Raw genomic sequence first — 21,027 nt, 5'->3', positions numbered from 1 at the left:
TGTGTTGTAACTTAGGGCGAGCAGGGGAAACTTCCAGGGCCTGCTGCCCTCCGCTGAGCAGCAGCACCCTCCAGCAGGCAGCCCAGCACGCAGGGGTCTGTGTGTACCTCCCCAGCCCTGCCCCACCTTTTGGAGTGAACTGCACTGTGGTCCAGCAGAGATGCTGGGCAGGAGGGCACGCAGGCAAGCCTAGGAGAGGAGTAGGAAGAGCTGTGGAGGACACGCTCGGTTTGTTTTTGACTTTGGTTTATTTAAAAAACAAGCCAAAAAAAAAAAAAAAACCCAACTTTATATACAAAGTCAAACTGAAACCACGGATTATGGAAAGAGGCAAGAATTATGGGTAACAGGGGAGAAGGCTGGGCCAGAGCCAATACCACATTCTGAACACAGGAGCCACGGGAAAGAGGTGCTGGTTTCTTCTGGCAAATCTGGGGTGACTGGAACACAGTGTTCTATTGGCAAACCCAGCCCAACACAGCACTTTCTAGCATGGACTCTAATCCCGTGATGGCCAAGGGAGACCCTTCCCCCAGGAGCCTGCATCTGGAACCTAGCAGAGCCTGTGCCATCCGGAGGAGGGGGTGCTTAGCCCCAGCCAGGCTCCACGTCTGTCTCTTCAGTTCAGTTCACTGACATCAGACCTTGTCACACACTTGAAAAGCCTTTTTCTCCCCTGTCTTATTCTAAACTGGAAAAGGACAGGAGAAAGTCAGCACAAGACTAAAAGGGCCCCAGGAGAAATACCAAGGTTGAGGGCAATATGACATTCTAGGGGTGCAAAAGATGTTGTATTTAGTTGTAACTGGAACCGGGGTTCCTCACACATCCATCCCACATAGCACAGCCCCCAGCCTGATGGCCTGCCGTCCCCTAGAGGCTGAGCATGGGGTCAGTCACCCCTGCCCTGGCTCCCAGGTCTCGCTCCCGCTGCTTTCTGGTACCGCAAGGGCTCCAACTTTGCCGAGCGCCACCGCTGCCCTCACAGGATGGCAGTTCCATGTGAGGCCGTCAGTTGCTAGGTGCTGGCTCCTCTTTCTCCACCCAGCTGTCAGCCTGTTTGAAACAGATGTACCCAAAATCAGGCCTGGCAAGGCGATCTGAGGACTGCGGACTGTCTCCTGCTGGGAAGTTCCCGCTGCACGCTGCTGACTGCTCAATTCCCAGAGAACCTGCAACCAGGGGCACACAGCCTGGCAAGCGATGGAAGGAAGAAGCTGGTGCCTGCTGGCCCTCTGGTCACTCCCGACATAGGGGCAAGCACCCTTCTGGAGATTTCTGGAGCTCAGGGAAAGGAGCTGTGCTGCCTCCTGGTCCACCCCCACCTTACCTTTTCCACCACCCGCTGGATCTCCAGCTGCAGGGGGTTCAGGCGCCTGCGGAGCTCCTGCAGCAGCCGCTGGAGCTGGGTCTTCTGTCGCTCCGCCGTCCGGGTGGTCTCCTCAGCCTCCGCCAGCCGGGCTCGCAGCTCCTGCATCTCTGCCGCCAGCGTCTTATTCGTTACTTCAGTGGCTGAGAAACGGTTATGGCTCTCCTCTGCGAGGTGGAGGAGGAAACAGAGGGACGGCTGCTCCATCAAGGCCCAGAGCACAGGGCAGCGCCTGAGCCTAAGCAACGGGTTCCCTACTGGTCTGCACGTGTCCCCGTGGTGGACGCAGCCCCAGGCCCTCACCCAGCTTCAGCTCCAGTGTGTGGATCTTGTTCTCTAGGTAGAGCCGGCCGCTGTCCTGCTGCTCCGCGCGCTGCAGCAGGCTCCCCACGTTGATCAGGCTGCCATTGTGGGACACCAAGGCTTTGTGTTCCGTAGGGGCGGCACCTGGCTTCGTGCTCTTCCCAGAAGGGGGCAGCAGGTCAAGGTTTCCTAGAGGGAACCATGAAAAAGATTGCAGGATGGGGTTTCCGGAGAGGGCAGCCTGCCCTACCCGTGCCCCAGGAAGGCTGCAGGGCTCAGGACATACCGAAGAGCACCTCCTCGGGAAGGCCACCGTCCAGGCCCTCCTGGCGGCTGTACTGAAGGCTCCGGTACTGGCAGATGTTCTGGGTCACCACCCTGCTGACCAGCTGCTTGGCCTGCAGAAAACACACCCCCAGACACCTGCTGACCAGAAGGCTCAGTCCCCGACCCTGGCCGTGGGCAGGAACCTGGAGCAGGAGTAAGTGCAGGCCTGTGCCCATGTCCTGAGGCAGAAGAAAGAAGGTACCTGCTCTGCACTGAGCCGGATCCCAAGGGTAAGGAGGATCCTCTCCAAGTCTCGCCGGTGCAAGTAGCCACACCAGTTGGCATCAAAGAACACAAAAGCAAGCAGACAGTCCAAGGGGAGCACAGCAGAGGGATCCAGCTCCTTGGGCTGCAAAGAAAACAAACATGAGCAGGATTTTCAAATAGTTCCCTCAGTGGCTCTATCGCCCAGGATTCAGCCTGTTCAGAATCCAGTGGCTTGGGCCACATGCAGCTCAGGTCACATGCAGTGATGCATGCCTAAAGTCCCTGCTACTGGGGAGGCTAAGGCAGGAGAATCACTTGAACCCAGGAGTTCGAAGCTGCAGTGCACTATGTTCATGCCTGTCAACCACTGTGCTCCAGCCTGAGCAACATAGCGAGACCCCGTCTCTAAAACACAAAACATCAAGCAGCCTGACTGATGTTCATCATGCCCAAGCCAGCCTTCCTCTCTGGCACTTTCACAAAAGCTCCTGTGCTCCTCTCTCAGCAGAGGATCAAATACCTCTCTCCCATTCACCCCGACAGACACTGAAATGTTCTCCTGGAGCCTATGAAGGTGCCCTTCCATAAGCCAAGGACCACACTGTGTGTTGGGTCCATCAAGAAAGGAAATCACTGGTAAGCATTCTTTTCCCAGGAGTGTGCCGGAGGCCTTGCCCTCACCACCACTGAGGCCCAGAGAGGTGGAGAAGAGGCCTCACCATGTCCTGAAGTGAAGAGAACTCCATCTCTGACTGGTTTGAGGCAACGGACCGGACCTCCGAATCCTCCAGCTTTGCTCCTGCTACAGAAAGCCCAAGATAAACGGAGAGCAGGGCCCACCCAACTCCACAGTCTGAAAATTAAAACCAGCTTGGCCACAGGTGGAAAGCCACATCCCGAGCCTGTGAGCTCCCCTCTCACCACTCAACATACCAAACTCCTCTTCTCCATCATCCCTCAGAAGCAACAGTTCTGGGTCCAGGGCCATCTCACACAGGTCCTCGGAAGCCTCGCCCCGGGGTTTTTCTTCTTCCTCTCCCCCAGAAGAGGGTGGTTTGGGCAAAAGCCCATCCTCCTTCTAGGGAGGCAGACGAAGGTGATTAGAAGGCAGGCAGTTACCGTAATTACCAATAGTAATCATGGCTGCCACATGAGTAATAACCGTGCCCCAGACACTGTATGGAGGGCTCTAGACACCATCTCATTTCATGTATTTAATTTCATTAAGTGGAATTCAGAGCATGCCAGGGCATCACCAGACACCTGGGCTTTTTTCCTCAGAAGTTGATCTTGGTCCCAGAAGAAACTACATTTATTTGATAGTATTTAAACAAAAAGCAGCTGGGCACAGTGGCTCACGCCTGTAATCCCAGCACTCCTGAGGTCAGGAGTTCAAGACCAGCCAGGCCAACATAGTGAAACCCCATCTCTACAAAAAAACAAAACTTAGCCAGGCATGGTGGTGGGTGCCTATAATCCCAGCTACTCGAGAGGCTGAGGCAGGAGAACCACTTGAACTGGGGAGGCAGAGGTTGCAGTGAGCCGAGGTTGCACCACTGCACTCCAGCCTGGGTGACAGAGCAAGACTCCATCTCAAAGAAAAAAAAAAAGACTAGTATTTTAGAAAAGGTTTACAAATTTTATTTTTTATTTTTTTTCAAGAGAGTCTTGCTCTCTCACCCAGGGCGGAATGCAGTGGCATGACCTCGGCTCACTGCAACCTCCACCTCCCTTGGTTCAAGGATTCGCCTGCCTCAGGCTCCTGAGTAGCTAACACAGACATGCACCACCACGCCCAGCTAATTTCTGTATTTTTAGTAGAGACAGGGTTTTACCATATTGGCCAGGCTGGTCTCAAACTCCTGACCTCGTGATCTGCCCGCCTCGGCCTCCCAAAGTGCTGGGATTACACCCCGCCTACAAAATTTTCTAGTTAACCATCAGGCAATCACAGCACCTGACTCTGCTAAGCATTCTCAGTGACTGGGGTTTCTATGCTGTCAGGCTGCTCAGCCATGCTCCCTGCACTCCTCTGCGCCACCTTCCCTTCCACTAGGTGTGCCACTTACTAGCTGTGCGGCCTCAGTGCGTGCTGAGCAAGGGAGTGGGGAATGAGCTAGGGCGCAGGAAGCACTCAGAGCCCAGGGTGAAGATGCGCGGTCACGGTAAGCACTACGACAGCCTGAGGTGGCAGGGTACTCACCAGTGGGGGCTCTGACTCGGCAGCTGAGCCCTCATTCTGTGCCTCATCCTTGGGCTCCTTGACCACCTCCTCTTTGATGGCTTCTTCCTCCTTGGTGGCTTCCTCCTTGGCCGCCTCCTCCTTCTCAGGTTCAGGTGGGGACACGACCTTTTCAGGAAGGCTCAGCAGCATCTTATAAACCCTATAGCCAAAATCCCTCTGGAGCATCTCCAGAAACAGCTCGGCCAGCACCATCACCTGACGGGGAGGTGGCAGGGTCCATGAGCATCAGGAAGAAAGACTGCTCAAGGCCCACAGATCCCAGCCCATAGCCTCCCCAAGGCTCTGACACCTGCCTCAAAAGAGATCCTTTCTTTTGGCCTCCGATCCTCCACAATCCCATGGAGGGACAGGTTCACACAGCCAGGGCGTGCGATGACAGCAGGTTCTAGCGGGGGTGGAGGGGCCTCTGGGAGATCAGTGTCCGTTTCCTGCTGTGTGCTGGCCTCTGAAGTTTCTGCATTCCGTCTAGAAGTGTCTGCTGCTTGCTCCAAGGCGTCCGGTGCCTGTTCAGTAGGCTCCATTTCCTGTGACAACAGCCAAGATGAGACCCTCTGGGTCCCAGGATCAGGCCACCTATATCTCCCGCTGCTGGCTAAGGCACAGCCTTACCCCTGGTACCTCCTGGGTCGGAGGAGCTGCCTCTGCAGCTTTCTGCTGGCACAGGGCCTCCCACTCCTCCAAAGTAGGCATGATGGTCCAGACGTCCGGCAAGTACACCACCACTGTCTGGAGCCGCCGGGGGGGTCCCGGCTGCAGGTACTGAAACTCGGCAAAGCGCCACCTGCACATAGCAAAAGGAAGTACTAACTTCCTTAGTGACAACTCCACGCAGACACCACATTCACAGGCAAGGGCTTCAGTTTCCAGTCAGCACTCAATAAGCACATACTGCGAGCCAAGCTTTGAAAACACAACAGCAAAGCTACAGACCAAGTCCTCAATAAATGGTCAGTGGGGAGGCCGCAACCGTACAAGCACCCTACAAGGTGTGGGGACAACTCGAGGAAGTCTCAAGTGCAGCCTGGGGCTCAGCTGGCTTTTGGCATACACCCCACGCTAGCCTGAGGCAGCAGAGGGGGCAGGAGCGGGACTAGGGGGCAGAAGAGAGCTAACCAGCAGAAAGGGGCAGGGACTGGGCCTCCCCAACCTGCTGGGTTGGTGCAACCAAGGCTCAGGAAGCCCACTCACCACTTGGTGCAGCCACTCAAGTCAATGCCGGTCTGGGCCTGTGCACAGCGGATGGCGGTGCGCACCAGCACCTGTGGGTCAGCCTGGGGGTCGAGGCCATCCAGGGAAGGAGACCATTCACCCCCAACCAGCACTGCCTCTTCTTCTTTTCTGCCCAGCAAAAACTGCAAAAAGAGATCAGGGATACGAAACAAAAAACTCCGTTACCTGGGTCTCCTACTGCAGGGCAAGGCTGCCACCCATCAGGATGAAGGGAGCAGGAAGTGGGGAAGTCCATCACACAGTGAGGTCTCTATCTGCTAACATGAGCCAGCCACCTAGCTCTGACTAGTCAGAACAGCTCTGAGCTGCACCTTCGTCCTGGGTGAAATGAGGGGCATTCGGCTCCGAGATGCCTCGTTTCTGTGCATTCAGGAACAGGAGCCGCGCGCTCAAAACATGACAGGTTCTGGACATTACCAGTGAATGCATCTCCTCCTGCCCTCCAGCTCTTACCTTAATCTGCTTCAGAGGATGCTCTGGCGTCTCCCTTGGCTCAGCCATGTCATCCACAAAGAGCATGCAACAACGATACAATTCCTCCAACCCCGGGGAAGAGAGCAGTAGTACCTGTGCAGGAGGAGACACTCAGAGCTGCCTTCAGCCTCCAGAAATCAGGTTAAGTGACAGACACCTGTCAGCTTACCTTGGAACTATAAGCGGGGTCACTGTCTGCAGGGATGGGCTCAGCACCAGCATCTGGAGCTGCCTCCTTTTCAGAAGAGACCTGGATCCGGCTCGGGTGATGGAGGGAAAAGGGTTGGCTCAGAGGGAAGGCTGACAGCCAACTCAGATGCACAGACAGAAAATCTGAGGGGACTAGGAGGCTGCGGTAACGACGCTGGAGTTCTAGGAAGTCGCAGACGGGGCTACAGGAAGACAACAAGGGAATCCAGACTGAGCAAACACTAAAACATTACAAATGAAACCATCAAAGAGTTTAAAAAATGGGCAAATTTTTTTTAGTCTGAGAAAGAACTTTTGAAGTAAGGCACCTCTCAAGGAAGCTAGATCAGATCTGACCACTTAACTTACAACCTCTAGATGGCAAAAGTCAAACTAGGAAAGGGAAAAAAGAAAACATTTATAATACAGGACAAAGAAATGGGTCATTGCCTTAATATAAAAGAACTTACAAATCAGTAACAAAAAGTTCAAAAGCCTAAAACAGAAAATTGACATCAATAGGTTCTTAAGAGAAATACGTAAGAATTAAAAGCCCATGAAAATATGCTCAATCTCACTTATAATTAAAGAAATGCAAATCACATTATCATGTGTCACCAACTAGACAAAGATGAAAAAGTCAGCTAACAGTGTTGGCAAAGGCATGGGGAAATAAGGATTCCACACCCCACTGGTGACAGCAGAATGGGCACAGCCTCTTCGGGAGAACTGGCAATAGTTATGGAAGCTTAAAGCAAAGCCTTTGAGCCAGCTGCTCCATTTCTAGGAACTGATCTCAACAAACACACAGGTGTAGGTAGAAGGATGTCCATTCCAAGAAAATTTAGGATAGAGTGCTAATGGAGAACTGGTTAAATAAATCATGTTCGTCCATTCAATGAATACTGTGTAGTTGCCAAAAAAAAAAAAACTGGATCTAATAAATGTTCATATGAAATAAAATCTAACGTACATTCAGTGAAAAGGCAAACCACCAAACGGTATGTACAACAGGTTTCCATGTGTTTTTTGTTTTGTAAGAAAAGGCTGTGAGAACACACATGTGCACTTGCATAGACCCCATCTCATTTACATGAGAAACTATTACCAGCAGCAAGTCTCAGCCCACCTCAGCCTCGCCGCTCACCTGTCCACAGTGTAGGGAGTGAGGTGGACCCGGTAAGGAGGCAGGTCATGCCTTGGCTTCTTAGCACCCCAGGGCTCTCCAGCAGCCCGCTGTTTGCGTTTCTTGGAGTCATAGTCATCGCTAGAGGTTGACCCATCACCAACAGTAAGAAATCACATTGTTATATGTATTCAATACACACTGAACCAAAAGAACTGGAAACAAGCGCAATCCCTCACATTCAATACATGGAAAAATAAGCCATGCTAACAGCCATATGACAGAATGTTACAAAGATATTAAAATGGATATTTACACTCTTTTAATAACATAGAAAAACATTCCTGTTAAGCAAAAAGCACACTCTGCAACACTGTATACACAGTAGGCCTGAGCTACTGCAAAAACAACTTTAGAAGACTGAAAGGAAATAAAATATTAATGGTGGAAGCCTCCAGTAAGCTTACAAATAATTTTCTATTTTTCTGCACTTCATAAATTATAGTTAACATGTTTTTGTGAAATGAGAAAAAAACTGATTTCTCTTTTAAAAACAAGGGACTTTATATGAATCCATGCTATGCGTTCTATGAAGTTTATTAGAAGAGACAGTTACAAGGTGCCTGTAATCCCAGCACTTAGGTAGGCCGAGGTGGGCGGAATCACTTGAGGTCAGGAGTTTGAGACCAGCCTGGCCAACATGGTGAAGCCCTGTCTCTACTAAAAATACAAAAAAGTAGCCGTGTGGTTGCACATGTCTGTAGTCCTAGCTACTCAGGAGGCTGAGAGAGGAGAATCACTTGAACCTGGGAGGTGGAAGTGGCAGTGAGCCGAGATCACGCCACTGCACTCCAGCCTGGGCAACAGAGCAAGGCTCTGTCTCCAAAAAAAAAAAAAAAGTGACAGCTACAAATCCTTAATAATACACATTAAAGTCATAAAAACACTCAAACCATTTGCTCCAATAATTCCACTCTTGAAAATTTGTCCCAAGAAAGTTAATTCAAAAGAAGAAGGCTACACATAGTGCAAAAATAGGAAGCAGCATAAACTGAGAGTAAAAAACCAAATACATAAACCAAATACCCAAATTTTTATAGTAAATAAAAACAATCACGCAGCCATTAAAACACTCAGGATTATGCTGCAATATGGAAAACTGTTTATAAATACACAAAAATAATTTGAACTCTAAGATTAAAATTGCAAAAAGTATGCACATGTATAGATTTAAACTAGAACACAGGAGAAAAGAGTGGCAAGAGATTTTCCTTTTCAAACTTATTTTCTGAAATTCTTTAATACCTATCTGTTAATAACAGTTAAAAAAGGTAGAAACCGTACATATTTATATATATGTATGTATATATACTTTTTTTTTTTTTTTTTGAGACAGTCTCCCTCTGTTGCCCAGGCAGGAGTGCAGTGGCGCGATGTCAGCTCACTGCAACTTCCGCCTCCCGGGTTCAAGCAATTCTCCTGCCTCAGCCTCCCGAGTAGCTGGGAATACAGGTACCCACCACCATGCCCGGCTAATTTTTGTATTTTTAGTAGAAATGGGGTTTCACTATCTTGGCCAGGCTGGTTTTGAACTCCTGACCTCAAGTGATCCGCCCGCCTCAGGCTCCCAAAGTGCTAGGATTACAGGTGTGAGCCACCGCACCTGGCCTACATATTTCTATTATTTTAATTTTATATAATAGCATGTACTGCTTTACACATTTTTATAAGTCACTACAGTATTACACTATAACTACATTGTAAATGCAATAGATACGGGTACAATAAATAAAAATAGTTGAGAAGAAAAAACTTTTAGACCATTCATTATAAAGTGCCAGACTGATAAGGGGAAAACCCCCCATGTCACATGAGAGAAATAAAATCAACTGTCATTTATCTGTGCCTCGGTAACTGAGCTGATTGTATTTACCGGAAGGTTTCTGTTCTGCCTTTTAGACCTGCCTGGGTCATTTCCCTATTCATTACACCCCAGTGACTAAGCTGAACAGATTTATCATGAGGCCTGTTCTTTTCTGTTGGCCTGGGTCACTTCCATGTGCATGATCATCTGCATCCTAAAGTGGCCTTATTCTCAAGCCCCGATGGGATGTCAGTAGCCCGTGTGTCTAATAGAAGACCCATGCCAAAGCCCCTGTGACAACTTTCCAGCTCACAGTAATGTCTAAACTGTTATGATCCTCTAGCTAAACTGTTATGATCCACTCCACGCTGTACACTGTGTGGTCACTTTCCTCCCCTTCCTGTACACTGTCAGGAGGTCATAAGGCAGCACCAGGGGCTAACCTCTCAGGACCCACAGCAGCAGAGCCCACCAGGGTACACCTGTCTAAAACCGCAGCTCAGCAGTAGCTGCTCAATAAAGACATTGTTCTCTGCATCCCAAAGGCAGGAATTCAAAATAAAGCTTGGCTTCCATGCAAAACATTAATGTGGTTGAGTCCTTCATAAAAGTTGCAAAACTAAATAAATAAAAGTTGCCCCAGAATGACCTCCTTTGTACCACCCTGGGCCCCACTCTGCACATTCTCTCTACTGACTGATGTTAATATAATATCTCCCTCCCAATGGTGGTATAGGTTGAGTATCCCTTACCTGAAATGCTTAGGACCAGAAGCGTCCTGGGTTTGGAATGTTTTTCAGATTTTGCAATATTTGCATTATACCTACTGGCTGAGCATCCCAAATCCAAAACTCCAAATCTGAAATGCTCAATAAACATTTCCTTTGAGTGCCATGTCAGCACTCAAAAAGTTCTGGATTTGAGAGTATTTTGGGTTTTAGGATTTAGGATGCTCAACCTGTACATCCTTTCTGTAGAAGCTGTGACACTGAAGCATAATGGCCAAAGTAATACAACAGACCTTGCATGGGTCTCAGCACATCCAAGACAATCAAATGCAACTGACTAGAGAAAGCCTGAAATTAACCCTAAAGCAGAAAGTCCACAGCAGTCACAGAGTTTCACCCAGGCTACGCTGTCTCAGAAGGCACCTGCTGTGATTTTGTAATGAAGCCTTTAATAAACTCACAGAATGTGAGAGGTAGAAGGTCCTTGGAAACTGAGGACCAGTAAGATGCACAGGACAAGAAAAGTGGGTAAATGCAAAACATATACCAGCCACTAGATATACTTATATACTTATGAATATGGTGTCTACAATGGAGAATGGGACACAGGGTTTCAAGTAGTGGAAACCCCATGGCAAACAATCCCAAAGCTTCCCCCTAGTTAGAATTCACAAAGGTGAATTCCCACACCTGTAATCCCAGCGCTTTGGGAGGCTGAGGTGGGAGGATCACTCAAGCCCAGGAGTTCGAAACCAGCCTGGGCAACACGGCAAAACCCTTTCTCTGCCCCCCACAAAAATAATAAATATTTACTTATTTTTTTGTAGAGATAGGTTCCCAAAGCATTGGGATTTATAGGCATGAGCCACTGCACCCAGCCTTACAAAAAACGTTTTAAAAAATTAGTCAAGCATGGTGGTGCACACCTGCAGTCCCAGCTACTCTGGAGGCTGAAGCAGAAGGATGGCTTGTGCCAGAGAGATCAAGGCTGCAATGAGCCATGATCACACCACCACACTCCACCCCGCATGACAGAACAAGACCTTGTCTCAAAAAAAAAAAAAAAAAAATAGGATTAAGGGTTACATGAGATTTCTCATTTGTCAAAATTGTCAAGATTTGTGCATTTCAATCTACGTAAGTTCCACCTTAAATTTTTTTACCTTAACAAAATCAAGTGGGAGCAGTGAGTAGATGGAGGTAGAGATGAAAAAGAATGGTAGCTGATACTTGAAGCAGCTGGGTAATGGGTATAAGGTTCCTCATACCTTTCTGTTTACCCTGCATATACTAAAATTCTCCACTATGACAAGTTTAAAATGAAGACAGAACTAGAACGAGTCTTAAATCAGGCTAGAGCTTAACTTTTAGAGGTACAAGCAAAACACTCAGGGAGAGTGAGACTGAAGAAGGAACATGTGAACTGGAGAGAGGATGGGACAGCATGCTCCTGGTGGTCCCCAATGCTACAGATGAGACAGGATCACCAGGATACCCTAAAGGCCCAAATCAGCCATGCCTGCTCCACACATGGCTGAGAAAGCTACCTGCATGTCCAAGGCAGAGTGCAATATACACCTTCTAACAGCATACTTATGAGAATGGTGTCTATAAAGGAACGTTTTAAACAACTAAAAGAGATACTGCAGTGTTACTTTTGACATGTTACTATTGAGTTTCTATTCCTGTCATCTCAACTTAGGGACTAGAAACAAAAGAGCATTTAAGAAATATCTCAACATGACATTTTGAAAGATGAACTGTATCAGCTCCCTGCTTGCTAAACCACTGTATAAAATTCCAGTATTTTTATATACATTTCAGTGTGTCTACATACTTCAGAGAAAAGGGACTAGGATCTAGCTGCAGGCAGAGAATGTTAGTGGTAAGCATAGCCACCTTCCAAGCAGTTGACCTGGGTTCACTTCCTGGCCAAGACAAAAAAATAATAATAATAAAATAAAGAGAATGTTAGTGTCAACAAGTGGCCAAAAAAGGGACATCATCCTCTTACCTTCGGCCCTGATCCAACCGTCCATGAGGGCCCCGGGCAGGAAATCTGTTCAGGTGGCTCAGGTGAAGTGTGTGGGATGTCTGGAAGAGACTCAGAGCTGCAGAAAGGAAATGACTGGTGACTCAAAAACCCTACAAACCAGCCGGGCACAGTAGCTCACGTCTGTAATCCCAGCGCTTTGGGAGGATAATGCGGATGGATCACTTGAAGTCAGGAGTTCAAGACTAGCCTGGCAAACATGGTGAAACCCCGTCTCTACTAGAAATACAAAAAATTAGCCAGGCGAGGTGGTGGATGTCTGTAGTCCCAGCTACTCAGGAGGCTGAAGCAGGAGAATGGCTTGAACCCAGGAGGCGGAGGTTGCAATGAGCCAAGATTGGGTCATTGCACTCCAGCCTGGGCAACAGAGCGAGACTCCATCAAAAAAAAAAAAAAAAAAAATCCTAAACACCTATCCAGATCACCCACCTTTCTTCCAGTACACAGAAGTACCCACCTCTACGCTAATGGACTTTCAGCAACAACCTGAAAGTCCATTGATCCAGACTACCCCATAAAGCCACACTGAACAATAGTGCCACTCGTACTCACGCTTCTGAGGAAACAGTGGGGGAATCCGGTGAGGCTGGAAGATCAACTGAGGCTGAGCTCCCAGGATCCCTTGCTTCTGGCCCAGGGCTGCTACATGCAGAAGGGGAGGTGCTGGGGACTTCAGTAGGGGCTGCAGAACAGGAGCCAGGAAATTCAGGGGACCCCATGGTTGAAGCACTCACTACCTTGGAAAGATGCAGTCCCACCCCCTTGAGAAAAGTCAGAGTTTTGCCCAGCTGTCAGGGCACAGGGGCTTCCATCCCTCCCCTTTCCAATGCACATGCTAAGGAGAGATGAATACCTGGTTGGAGAGCGTTTGCACCTTGACAGCATTCCAGGGCACTGCCTGGCCTGGGTTGTATGCAGCCTTCACCAGCACCTTCTCACCCAGCTGGGGCAGCCGGCCCTTCACCACACTGCCAGCACACAAGCCAGGAGGCCCCGTTAGGAGAGGGACCCCGGCAAAGCCACCCTGACTGCCCCTATGAGGCCTTTCCCATCAAGATTTCCCCCACCTTGCACAAAAACAGCAAAGCAATGGCTTTGGGGAGGGGGGCGGGCAATACCAGCACGGTGACAGAACTGAATTCAATAAGCACTTCCAGTAGGGGACCAACCTCAAGCCTACCTTAGCTGAAAAAAGACCTCTTCATCCACAACCCCAAAGTAGTCATGCAAGCTGGTAACAATACCAGTGAAGACCCGCTGTTTCTCCCCACCCTGTAAGAAAAGGGAGCAGTTGAAAAGTAAAAGAAAGGAAACTGGACAAAATCACACTCTGCCATGAAGGTCTCATCTCAACCCACACCCCTGCTCAGCATACTGCATCAAGAGTTCACACAGAGTGAAGTACAGGTGTGTGGTGGGCATACTCCATCATTAAGGGTCGGGGCATGTTTGAGCTGGTTCTTGACCCACAAGCTTCTTCTAGGACTTCCAGTTCATTAATTCCAAGACGTATGCTAAAAATTTCCCTGGAGCGAAAAATGAAGATGCCCCAGTCTGAAGGCTATCTGGGAAACCCCATATTAGCCCACTACCAGGAGAGGGGTCAGGAATGATCAACACTATTATGTAAGAGATCAAGAGCACCAGGCCTCCATGCATCCAGTCCCAAGGGCTGAAACTACAAGGGATGCCCAACCTACCTGAAGGTGCCTGGCATTCTGGGACAGTTCTGTGGCCACAGGAGGAGTGAGCAAACCAGGAGGAGGGCCCAGAAGAGATGTTGAAGCTGTGCCTATGGGGAAAGAGAAGTAATCTCCAGGAACCGCCCCTACCACCTTAAGCACTAGAGTCAACCAAAGGATGTGGTAAATCCAAAGGCTACAGCTCCAGCCAGCTCCTCCACAGGGCTTTCACTGGCAACCACGATGGGAATCTCCTATTTTCCAGAGGAACATCAGCAGCAAATTGCTCTCCACCAGGGAAACCCCAAACTAACTTCACAGCACATACTTTCCAGGATGAGGCCAGGTAGGGAGAAAAGTGATCACCTGAGAAGTTGCGTCCCCCTGGAAGTGGGTTGATCCGCTGGCGCTTAAACTGGGACATTGGGAACGCTGTCCTCTTTCAGAGTCGTGGGGAAGAGCCTTCAATCCAAAAAGAAAGAAGTTAACAGCTCACACGGAAAATTTCCATCTATACCCGGAAAAGTGGAGAATCTTAAGTAAGGATATTAATGAAAACAGGGAGGTGGGTAATGAGAATGAATGAAGGCAATGGATGGAGAAAATATAGAGAGGTAATAAATGAAACAATAAATTACATTGTTTCAGTTTGTCCTCACAATAACCTAGTGGTGGGTCATATTGTCATGTTGTTTTACAGACAAGGAAACTGGTGCTCAGAGAGATCAAGAGACTTGCCCGGGGCCACATAATCAGGTAGTGACAAAACTGGTACTCACACCCAGGCCACCCAACCACTTAGCGCTCCTCTCACTATGCCACGCCACCCCCAGAGTAGTTGGCGGGGTGAGGGGCTGGAAAGAGCCCCGATGACATTCCTTCATTCAAAAACATCCGCCAAAACCCTCCACGCAGGGCCCGGAAAAATGGAGGAGGTCGGTGCCGGCGAGGAGATGGTGTGAGCCCTCTCCCCGGAAGCCCGACCCGTTGTTTCCTCGACCGGCTGGTGGGAAGGCAGCTCCCTGGCCGACCGAACGCGAAACCGGCTGCGCGCCACCCTCCTGCTCCCACGCTCCCGGGCCCTCCGCTCCGGCCTCAGCAGCCGCCAGCGCCAGGTCTCCCGGCAGGGCCGCGGCGAGGCCACCGAGGGAGGACTGAGGCGCGCGGTTTCTCCTCCTCCCGCCCGCCCCCAAGGCCGAGGCCGTTGCCAGGGAGACGGGACTTGCGGTCCAAAGAGGGGCTCGGCCCCTTCCGCGCCCCACGCATCTTCGCCGCCCGGCCCTCGCAGTCCCTCGGTCAGCGGAGGGAGGGAGGGGCAAAGGGGCAGAGGGGCGGCGACGGGGCCCCTAACCCACCTGCGGGCCAGGGCAGCGACACCGGGGGGACAAAGACACCCGGAACCACCACAGCCGCTGCTGCCGCCGCCACCGGAAGCGCCTCTCCGGAAGCGCGACCACTGGTCGGAAGCTGCCACTCTCCCGGATATGGTCCCTCCCTCGTCTCCGCCGACCTCTCCCTTCCCCCACGCCGGCCTGCTATCCCGCGGCAACTGGGGAGCGGAAGTGCGCTTTCCCGGATCGGATGCGCGTCAGGAAGTCGCGCCTCGGTAGTGTCCTCGCTGAAGAATCCCATCAGAAAAGAAGGCTTCGGATCGTTGGTTCCGGGATCAAAGACAGCAGGAGCCGGCGCCCCCAAACACAAGGAACCCCCGACTGCTTACCACGCCCACCTCCCTCTGGCAGTCGGGACTGCAACAGATAAGGGAACCAGCCCCTCCCGACTGGAGGAGGAGGATGCCTATCAGTGGCCATTTCTAAGAGACATTCCTGTGTCTGACTCAAGCCAGTGACTCCCATGCCTATAGCCAGTCAGGAATCAGTGCCCTAATTCTCAAATATGAAATCTAAGAGGCCTCAATGAAGTGGCCTGCTCAAAATCTTGCCAGAGACCGGCCATTTTAGTCCCCATTAGCAATCCCATGCCCCCCTTATCCTCCGACCTCCCCATCATCCCTCCCCGTCCCTATTCACTTAACGTTTACAAAGCACTTTGAGGCAGTTTAATCTCACTTTATCCTCATAACAAGTCTGTGAGGTAGGTAGGGCAGGCATCATTATTCCCAGCTGGAAATTGTGGCTCAGAAAGGTTGATTTAGGGTCTAAAAACTAGTACAGGCATCTGGTTTGAGTTAGGGCCTGTAAATGCTAGTATGGGGGAGAGAAGCTGAGCACTGGCTTTGAAAGTTATTCTTCTGTTCCCAGGTTGTTCCTGATCTTCCTCATTTCTGGTGCAGTCTTCAGGAGTCTGGGGCAAGACTCCATGCAGAGGCAGTCAAAGCCACACCGTTCTCTGTCCCAGGGCTGCCAGCACGGCTCTGAGGCAGAAAGCTCAGTATCTGCCCACTGAGGAATAAAGGTCAGTTCCATCCTTCTGCAGTGACCTCCCCCAGAATATCAACCCTTTGGATGCATTATTTCAGAAGAGATGGTTGGATCCAGCCAGCTTGCAACACTGACAGTCACACAGAGATATGCATACCATTGTGCATAAATACACATCTGCAACATGCTGGGCCCAGACAGGTCACCGTGCCAGAAACACTCCACGGACACCTGATAATGAATGAGTTCACATTGTGGAAGCCCAGGGATTTCTGGTGAGGAGGAGCAGCCCTGGAGCTGCCGCATTCTGGGGGCCTCTCAAGAAACCAGGGCTCCTGACCAGACTGCTTAGAGGAGCAAGATTCACCCTCCACTCAAGAGAGGAGAGCAGGCGTCAGCAGCTTTTCCTGGCAATGTGGAGAAGCAGCAACAGGGCAAAGGGCGAGGAAGACTTCACAGCAAGTCCCCTCCACCCAGGGTCACCAGGTGCACCGAGAGGTCTCAGCCTACAGAAAGGTTTTGTGCTCGTTGTTTCTTAACCACTAATGACGGCATCAAGGTTTTCCGGTGGGGGCGGCACTGAGGCCTTTCAGGGAGGTCCCTGGACTCGATCCTGTGGAATAAAAAGAAGACATTAGGCTAGGACGAGAAAATAAAACTAACAATGGCCCTAGAGTTGAGAGCACATGATTCATCTACTGGCAGGTAGCAGGGTGGGGGTGTGACCTGGGGCTGTTAAATGACTTGGTACTTCTTACCCCTGGAGAACTATTCGGTACAAGCCCCGAGGCATGATGGCTTTCACCCACTGTGAAATCCTTTGTGCTCCACCTTGCTCTCCCCACAAACCTGGGAGGTGGCCTAAATGTCAGCATGGAGGGTGAGGGGTTGCTGAGCTAGGGTAGGCAGATTTCCCACATTCTGGTCCTTGCTGTCACTGATGTGCGGCTTTGGAAAAGCAACTACCCCCAGCCGCACCGAGAACCCAGCCTCCTTATCTGCAAATAGGGTGTTTTAACTACTGTTTCTTCTAGCAGCCCCTCCCAGACTGCCTCTCAAGTTTTGCGAGGACAATACTGACAACTGGCATGACAATCTCTGCATCCTGGTTCATCAGTCTCCTCTCCGTGCCCTAACCTGGGCTGGGCACGGGGCTCACCTGGGGTCAGAGCCATCAGGAGGGGCAGGGGGCTCAGGGTGGTGGTGGCTTCTCCGGCAGATCCGGTTGAGCAGGACCTTGACCTTGTCCCAGTGGGAGAAATCCCGCTGAGCAGAGAAGGAGGGGTCACCAAGAGCCCTCCCCACACTCAGACCCCCGACCAAGCTCCCAGAGACAGCTGTCACCACAGCCAGGATGAGTCGCCTGCTCCAAACAGGAATCAATCCTGTCATTTTCCCAGAGTTGCTGGCCCCCAGGGTGCCCATGCATCCCCCACCTCCCCTCCCCCCACCCCAGCCCACCACCTGTCCCACATACACCCGTCCCCTACCTTGTGTCCCTGGGAGGATGGCAAGTGGTACACTGGCTCCACTGGGGTTTCTGGCAGCCTGGGAGGGTTGGCACTGGGCACCTCCACCTTTGGGGGTGAAGCAGCCTTTGCCCCTTCAGAAAAAGAATCAGGTTGGCCAGGGCCAGAAGACACCCCATCAAGCTTCAGCTCAGAGGACCTGCTAGTGGGACCCCAGGCATGCAGGACAAAGGGAGACACGATGGCCCCTCACCTGTCTGCTCTGTCTGGCTTAGCAGCTCCCATGGCCGCTGCCCTCCATTACCTGGGGTGTGTAAGGGGGACGGTAAAGGGGCTCGGGCTGACTCCTCCTCACCGGGATCCTGTGCACAGGAGAGACAGGTGATCAGGGCCTGGTTAGAGGGGTGAGGCTGTTCTGAGGGCAGCCACGGTTCCCAGGGTCCCATCTGTCCTCTCCCTACCCCACTGGCTGGTCTGACTACCCCCACTCGACTCTCACTCACTCCTGGGGGCCTCTGGATCCGCAGCTGCAGGTAGAGCTGCTGGAGCCTTGCCATCTGCTCCAGCACTAGGCACAGGTGTTCCAGATAGCGAAGACCCTGCCCAGGGAGGCAGGCCCAGGCTCCAGGCCCCAGGCCCCCCACCTGTGGGACATTGTGAGATAGGGGAGATTTCAGTCAGGCTCCTTCCCTACCCCAAGCAGCCAGGCTGGGCTCAGCCAGCAGATAGGAGCGGAGTGGGCCCTGAGGAGGAACACACGCAGCCAGCTTCCCCACTGCCCAGCGGGGCATGGTGCCAGGCAGGGCCCGTAGCTTCCCAGCTCCTCTGTGGAGGTGGCCGCGCACAAATGGAAGTGGGGTGCAGCAAGAATCTATGACACAACCCAGCAATTAGGGGCAGGGAGTGCCGCACCCGGAGAGAGCTTCAGGGAGAACCAGAGGAGCTAGGATGTCCATCCCACTCTTAAACCCAGCCTGAGAGTGAGCACTCACCGCCTCTTCTTCCAGGCCTGCCTCTAGGTTTGTGTCTGCCTCCACGGACTCCTGTTCCCCTGCTCCAAAAAGGGGCACTTCACGCTCGCACTTGCTGGGCGGCCGCAGGCAGCGGTGTTGTCCTGACAAGCTAGCGGGAGCTGTTGGGTGCCGGTGGGAACGCTCCAGCACCTGCCCCAGCTTCTGGCTGGCCAGGAGCTGGTCTACATGGGCCGGAGGCTCGGGACTCCCTGAGGATTCAAAGTCCAGGGAGTCCTGAGAAAGGCCCGGTAAGGCGGCCAGGGGGCTGTCCCCAGCTGCCATCTCCACTCCTGAGTCCCGGGAAGCCAGTTTGAGAAACAGCGCCTCCCTGCTGACACCTCTGAGCTTGTCACCTCTCTCCCAGGATGAGCACCCGTGGGCAGCGTCTGGGATCCGTCTGTAGGTGCTGGTGACTCCAGGCACTATGCAGCCCCGTGCCAGGCCCTCGCCAGTCCCATCTGCATGGAGAGTCAGTGTCAGGTTGGGCAGGCCAACCCCAACACCCCCAGCATTCCTGACGGCTGGCAGCACTGCCCCAGGGAGGAGTGTCCCTGACCAGCGAGGAAGGGTGGTCACTGGACAGCCACGGGCCGCCCGGATATGGCCCCAGCTATTTGGGAGATGTGTGGATGGGATTCCCTTCACAACAGTTGTTAGCGACAGGGAACCCGTGCTCTGAGCTCTGTGGTAGGCAAAGCCCTGGTCGGCCACATCCATCAATCCCTTAGACGGCCTGCGCCTGCGCTTCCCACCTAGGATCAGCCCACCATCTCCCAAGTCAGAAGTGGGGAGCCACAGGCTCTTCCGCTGCTCCCCAAGCGGGAGTAGGACTGTGTCCAGCTTCAGGGAGAGGGGAGAGGGGAGAGGGGACAGAGAGGAAAGCCTGGGATCCCATCTGCTCCCTGGGGGCCCCTGCGGCATCAGGATGCCAGGTGAAATCTCTCCTGCAGCTCACAGGGAGAATGATAAAAATCACCGCTCTCACCGATTTGGGTTTCTGTTGTAAGTGAGGAATAGTGAAGATTTTATGAAAAGTTTAAAATTAAAGAACTGAAGTGAAAGGGACGAAGGGGCAGCATTAGCACCCCCTCACCGTCACCTCCGCCAGGCCCTCTCGCGACGAGGCGTCCTGGCGGAATGAACGGTACGGGAAACAGGCCGGGGGGAGCGGGGACGACCTGCGGGGCACGCGGGAGCCGGATGCCAACCCAGGCCCCTCTGGGCAAGGAAGTGGGCCAGGAGGTCACTGGGTGGGAGAGGGGTCCGCAGCCACGGAGGGGGCTGGGGCGGGGGCGGATTCCCACATCCTCAGACGGAGCGGGAAGGTGAGGGAAGCGGAGCCGGAGGAAGTGGGGCGGAGGCGGTGGCTGGTTTGACGCCTGAGTCCAGAGGGGCTCCAGCCTGCACGGCGTCCCCTGATGACCGCCTCTCCAGAGGCGGCGAGGGAGGCGCAGCGGGGCGGGCGCCGCCCGCCGGGTGCGCGGGGCTGGGCGAGGAGCTGAGCGAGGCTGCCCGGCTTGGGGGCGGGAGGCGGCTCCGGAGCGGGGGGGCCCGGCCAGCCTGGGGGTGGGCGACTCACCCCGGCCGTCCACGGCGAAGGCGCGCCGCCGGCCCATCATGGCCCGCTCCCGGCCCCGGCCGCTGCAGCCTCCCGAGGATCCCGGCCCGAGTCCCCGCGGAGCGCGGGCAGCTCAGGGCGCGCGTCCCGACCCAGCTGGGCGCGGCCCCCGGACACTCCCAGCGGGGCTGGGGGGCGGAGGGCGGTACGGTGGGGGGCGTGGCCTAGGGGGAGGGGAGAGGAAGAAGAGGAAGAGCGAGACGAGGAAGGGAGGGACGAGAAGAGAGAGGGGAGGGGCGAGACGAGGGAGGGAAGGGGCGAGACGAGGGAGGGGAGGGGCGAGACGCGGGAGGGGAGGGGCGAGACGCGGGTGGGGAGGGGCGAGACGAGGGAGGGGAGGGGCGAGGAGAGGGGGTGGGGCAAGACGAGGGATGGAAGGGACGAGGGGAGAGGAGGGAGGGGAGATGGGAGAGGAAAAGGAGGAGAGGGGCGAGGAGAAGGAGGGGAGAAGTGAAGCCGAGGAGAGACTCGAGGCAAGGGAGGGGAGGGGCGAGGACAGGGAGGGGAGGGGAGAGGGGAGGGGTAAGGGGAGGGGCGAGAGGAAAGGGTGGGGTGAGGCGAGGGAGGGGAGGGGCGAGGCGAGGGATGGGGGCGAGGCGAGGGAGGGGGCGAGGCGAGGGAAGGAAGGGGAGGGACGAGGGAGAGGAGGGGCGGGGAGAGAGAGAGGAGGGGCGAGGCGAGGGATGGGAAGGGCACCAGGTGGGGGTTGCAGGTGGCGGGGTCGCCTAGAATGGACATAATCGGCCAGC

General features: G+C 53.1%; 3 protein-coding genes across 4 annotated transcripts; 1 reads left to right on the top strand and 2 right to left on the bottom strand.

The window, feature by feature from the left end:
* Positions 1–229: 229 nt before the first annotated feature.
* CCAR2 (cell cycle and apoptosis regulator 2) lies at positions 230–15,358 on the bottom strand. 2 transcript variants are annotated; one of them, XM_010365383.2, is made up of 21 exons: positions 15,153–15,358; positions 14,164–14,259; positions 13,816–13,907; positions 13,296–13,387; positions 12,969–13,083; positions 12,668–12,797; positions 12,077–12,173; positions 7,492–7,611; positions 6,325–6,547; positions 6,135–6,248; positions 5,640–5,803; positions 5,061–5,232; positions 4,745–4,975; positions 4,410–4,646; positions 3,140–3,284; positions 2,926–3,008; positions 2,202–2,348; positions 1,959–2,070; positions 1,673–1,861; positions 1,331–1,536; positions 230–1,056 (listed from the first exon to the last, which is right to left on the bottom strand). In XM_010365383.2, exons 2-21 carry the CDS (start codon positions 14,219–14,221, stop codon positions 1,012–1,014), a joined length of 2,772 nt encoding a protein of 923 aa, XP_010363685.1. In that variant the 5' UTR covers positions 14,222–14,259; positions 15,153–15,358; the 3' UTR covers positions 230–1,011. The 2 variants fall into 2 exon arrangements, with proteins under 2 accessions (XP_010363685.1, XP_010363686.1); XM_010365384.2 differs by having other exon boundaries at positions 5,070–5,232.
* On the top strand, positions 14,389–16,849 carry LOC115899610 (translation initiation factor IF-2-like). The gene is made up of 2 exons (XM_030937502.1): positions 14,389–14,411; positions 14,713–16,849. Exons 1-2 carry the CDS (start codon positions 14,389–14,391, stop codon positions 15,644–15,646), a joined length of 957 nt encoding a protein of 318 aa, XP_030793362.1. The 3' UTR covers positions 15,647–16,849.
* C9H8orf58 (chromosome 9 C8orf58 homolog) lies at positions 15,843–20,409 on the bottom strand. The gene is given in 8 exon segments (XM_030938014.1): positions 15,843–16,700; positions 16,703–16,791; positions 17,338–17,444; positions 17,669–17,781; positions 17,901–18,009; positions 18,151–18,291; positions 18,640–19,118; positions 20,240–20,409. Coding segments are annotated over 8 exon segments (1,206 nt in total). The 5' UTR covers positions 20,280–20,409; the 3' UTR covers positions 15,843–16,572.
* Positions 20,410–21,027: the final 618 nt, after the last annotated feature.

Source organism: Rhinopithecus roxellana, chromosome 9, assembly GCF_007565055.1.
Source record: "Rhinopithecus roxellana isolate Shanxi Qingling chromosome 9, ASM756505v1, whole genome shotgun sequence".
NCBI lineage: Eukaryota > Metazoa > Chordata > Mammalia > Primates > Cercopithecidae > Rhinopithecus > Rhinopithecus roxellana.
This window is presented reverse-complemented; position numbering and strand designations above follow the sequence as displayed.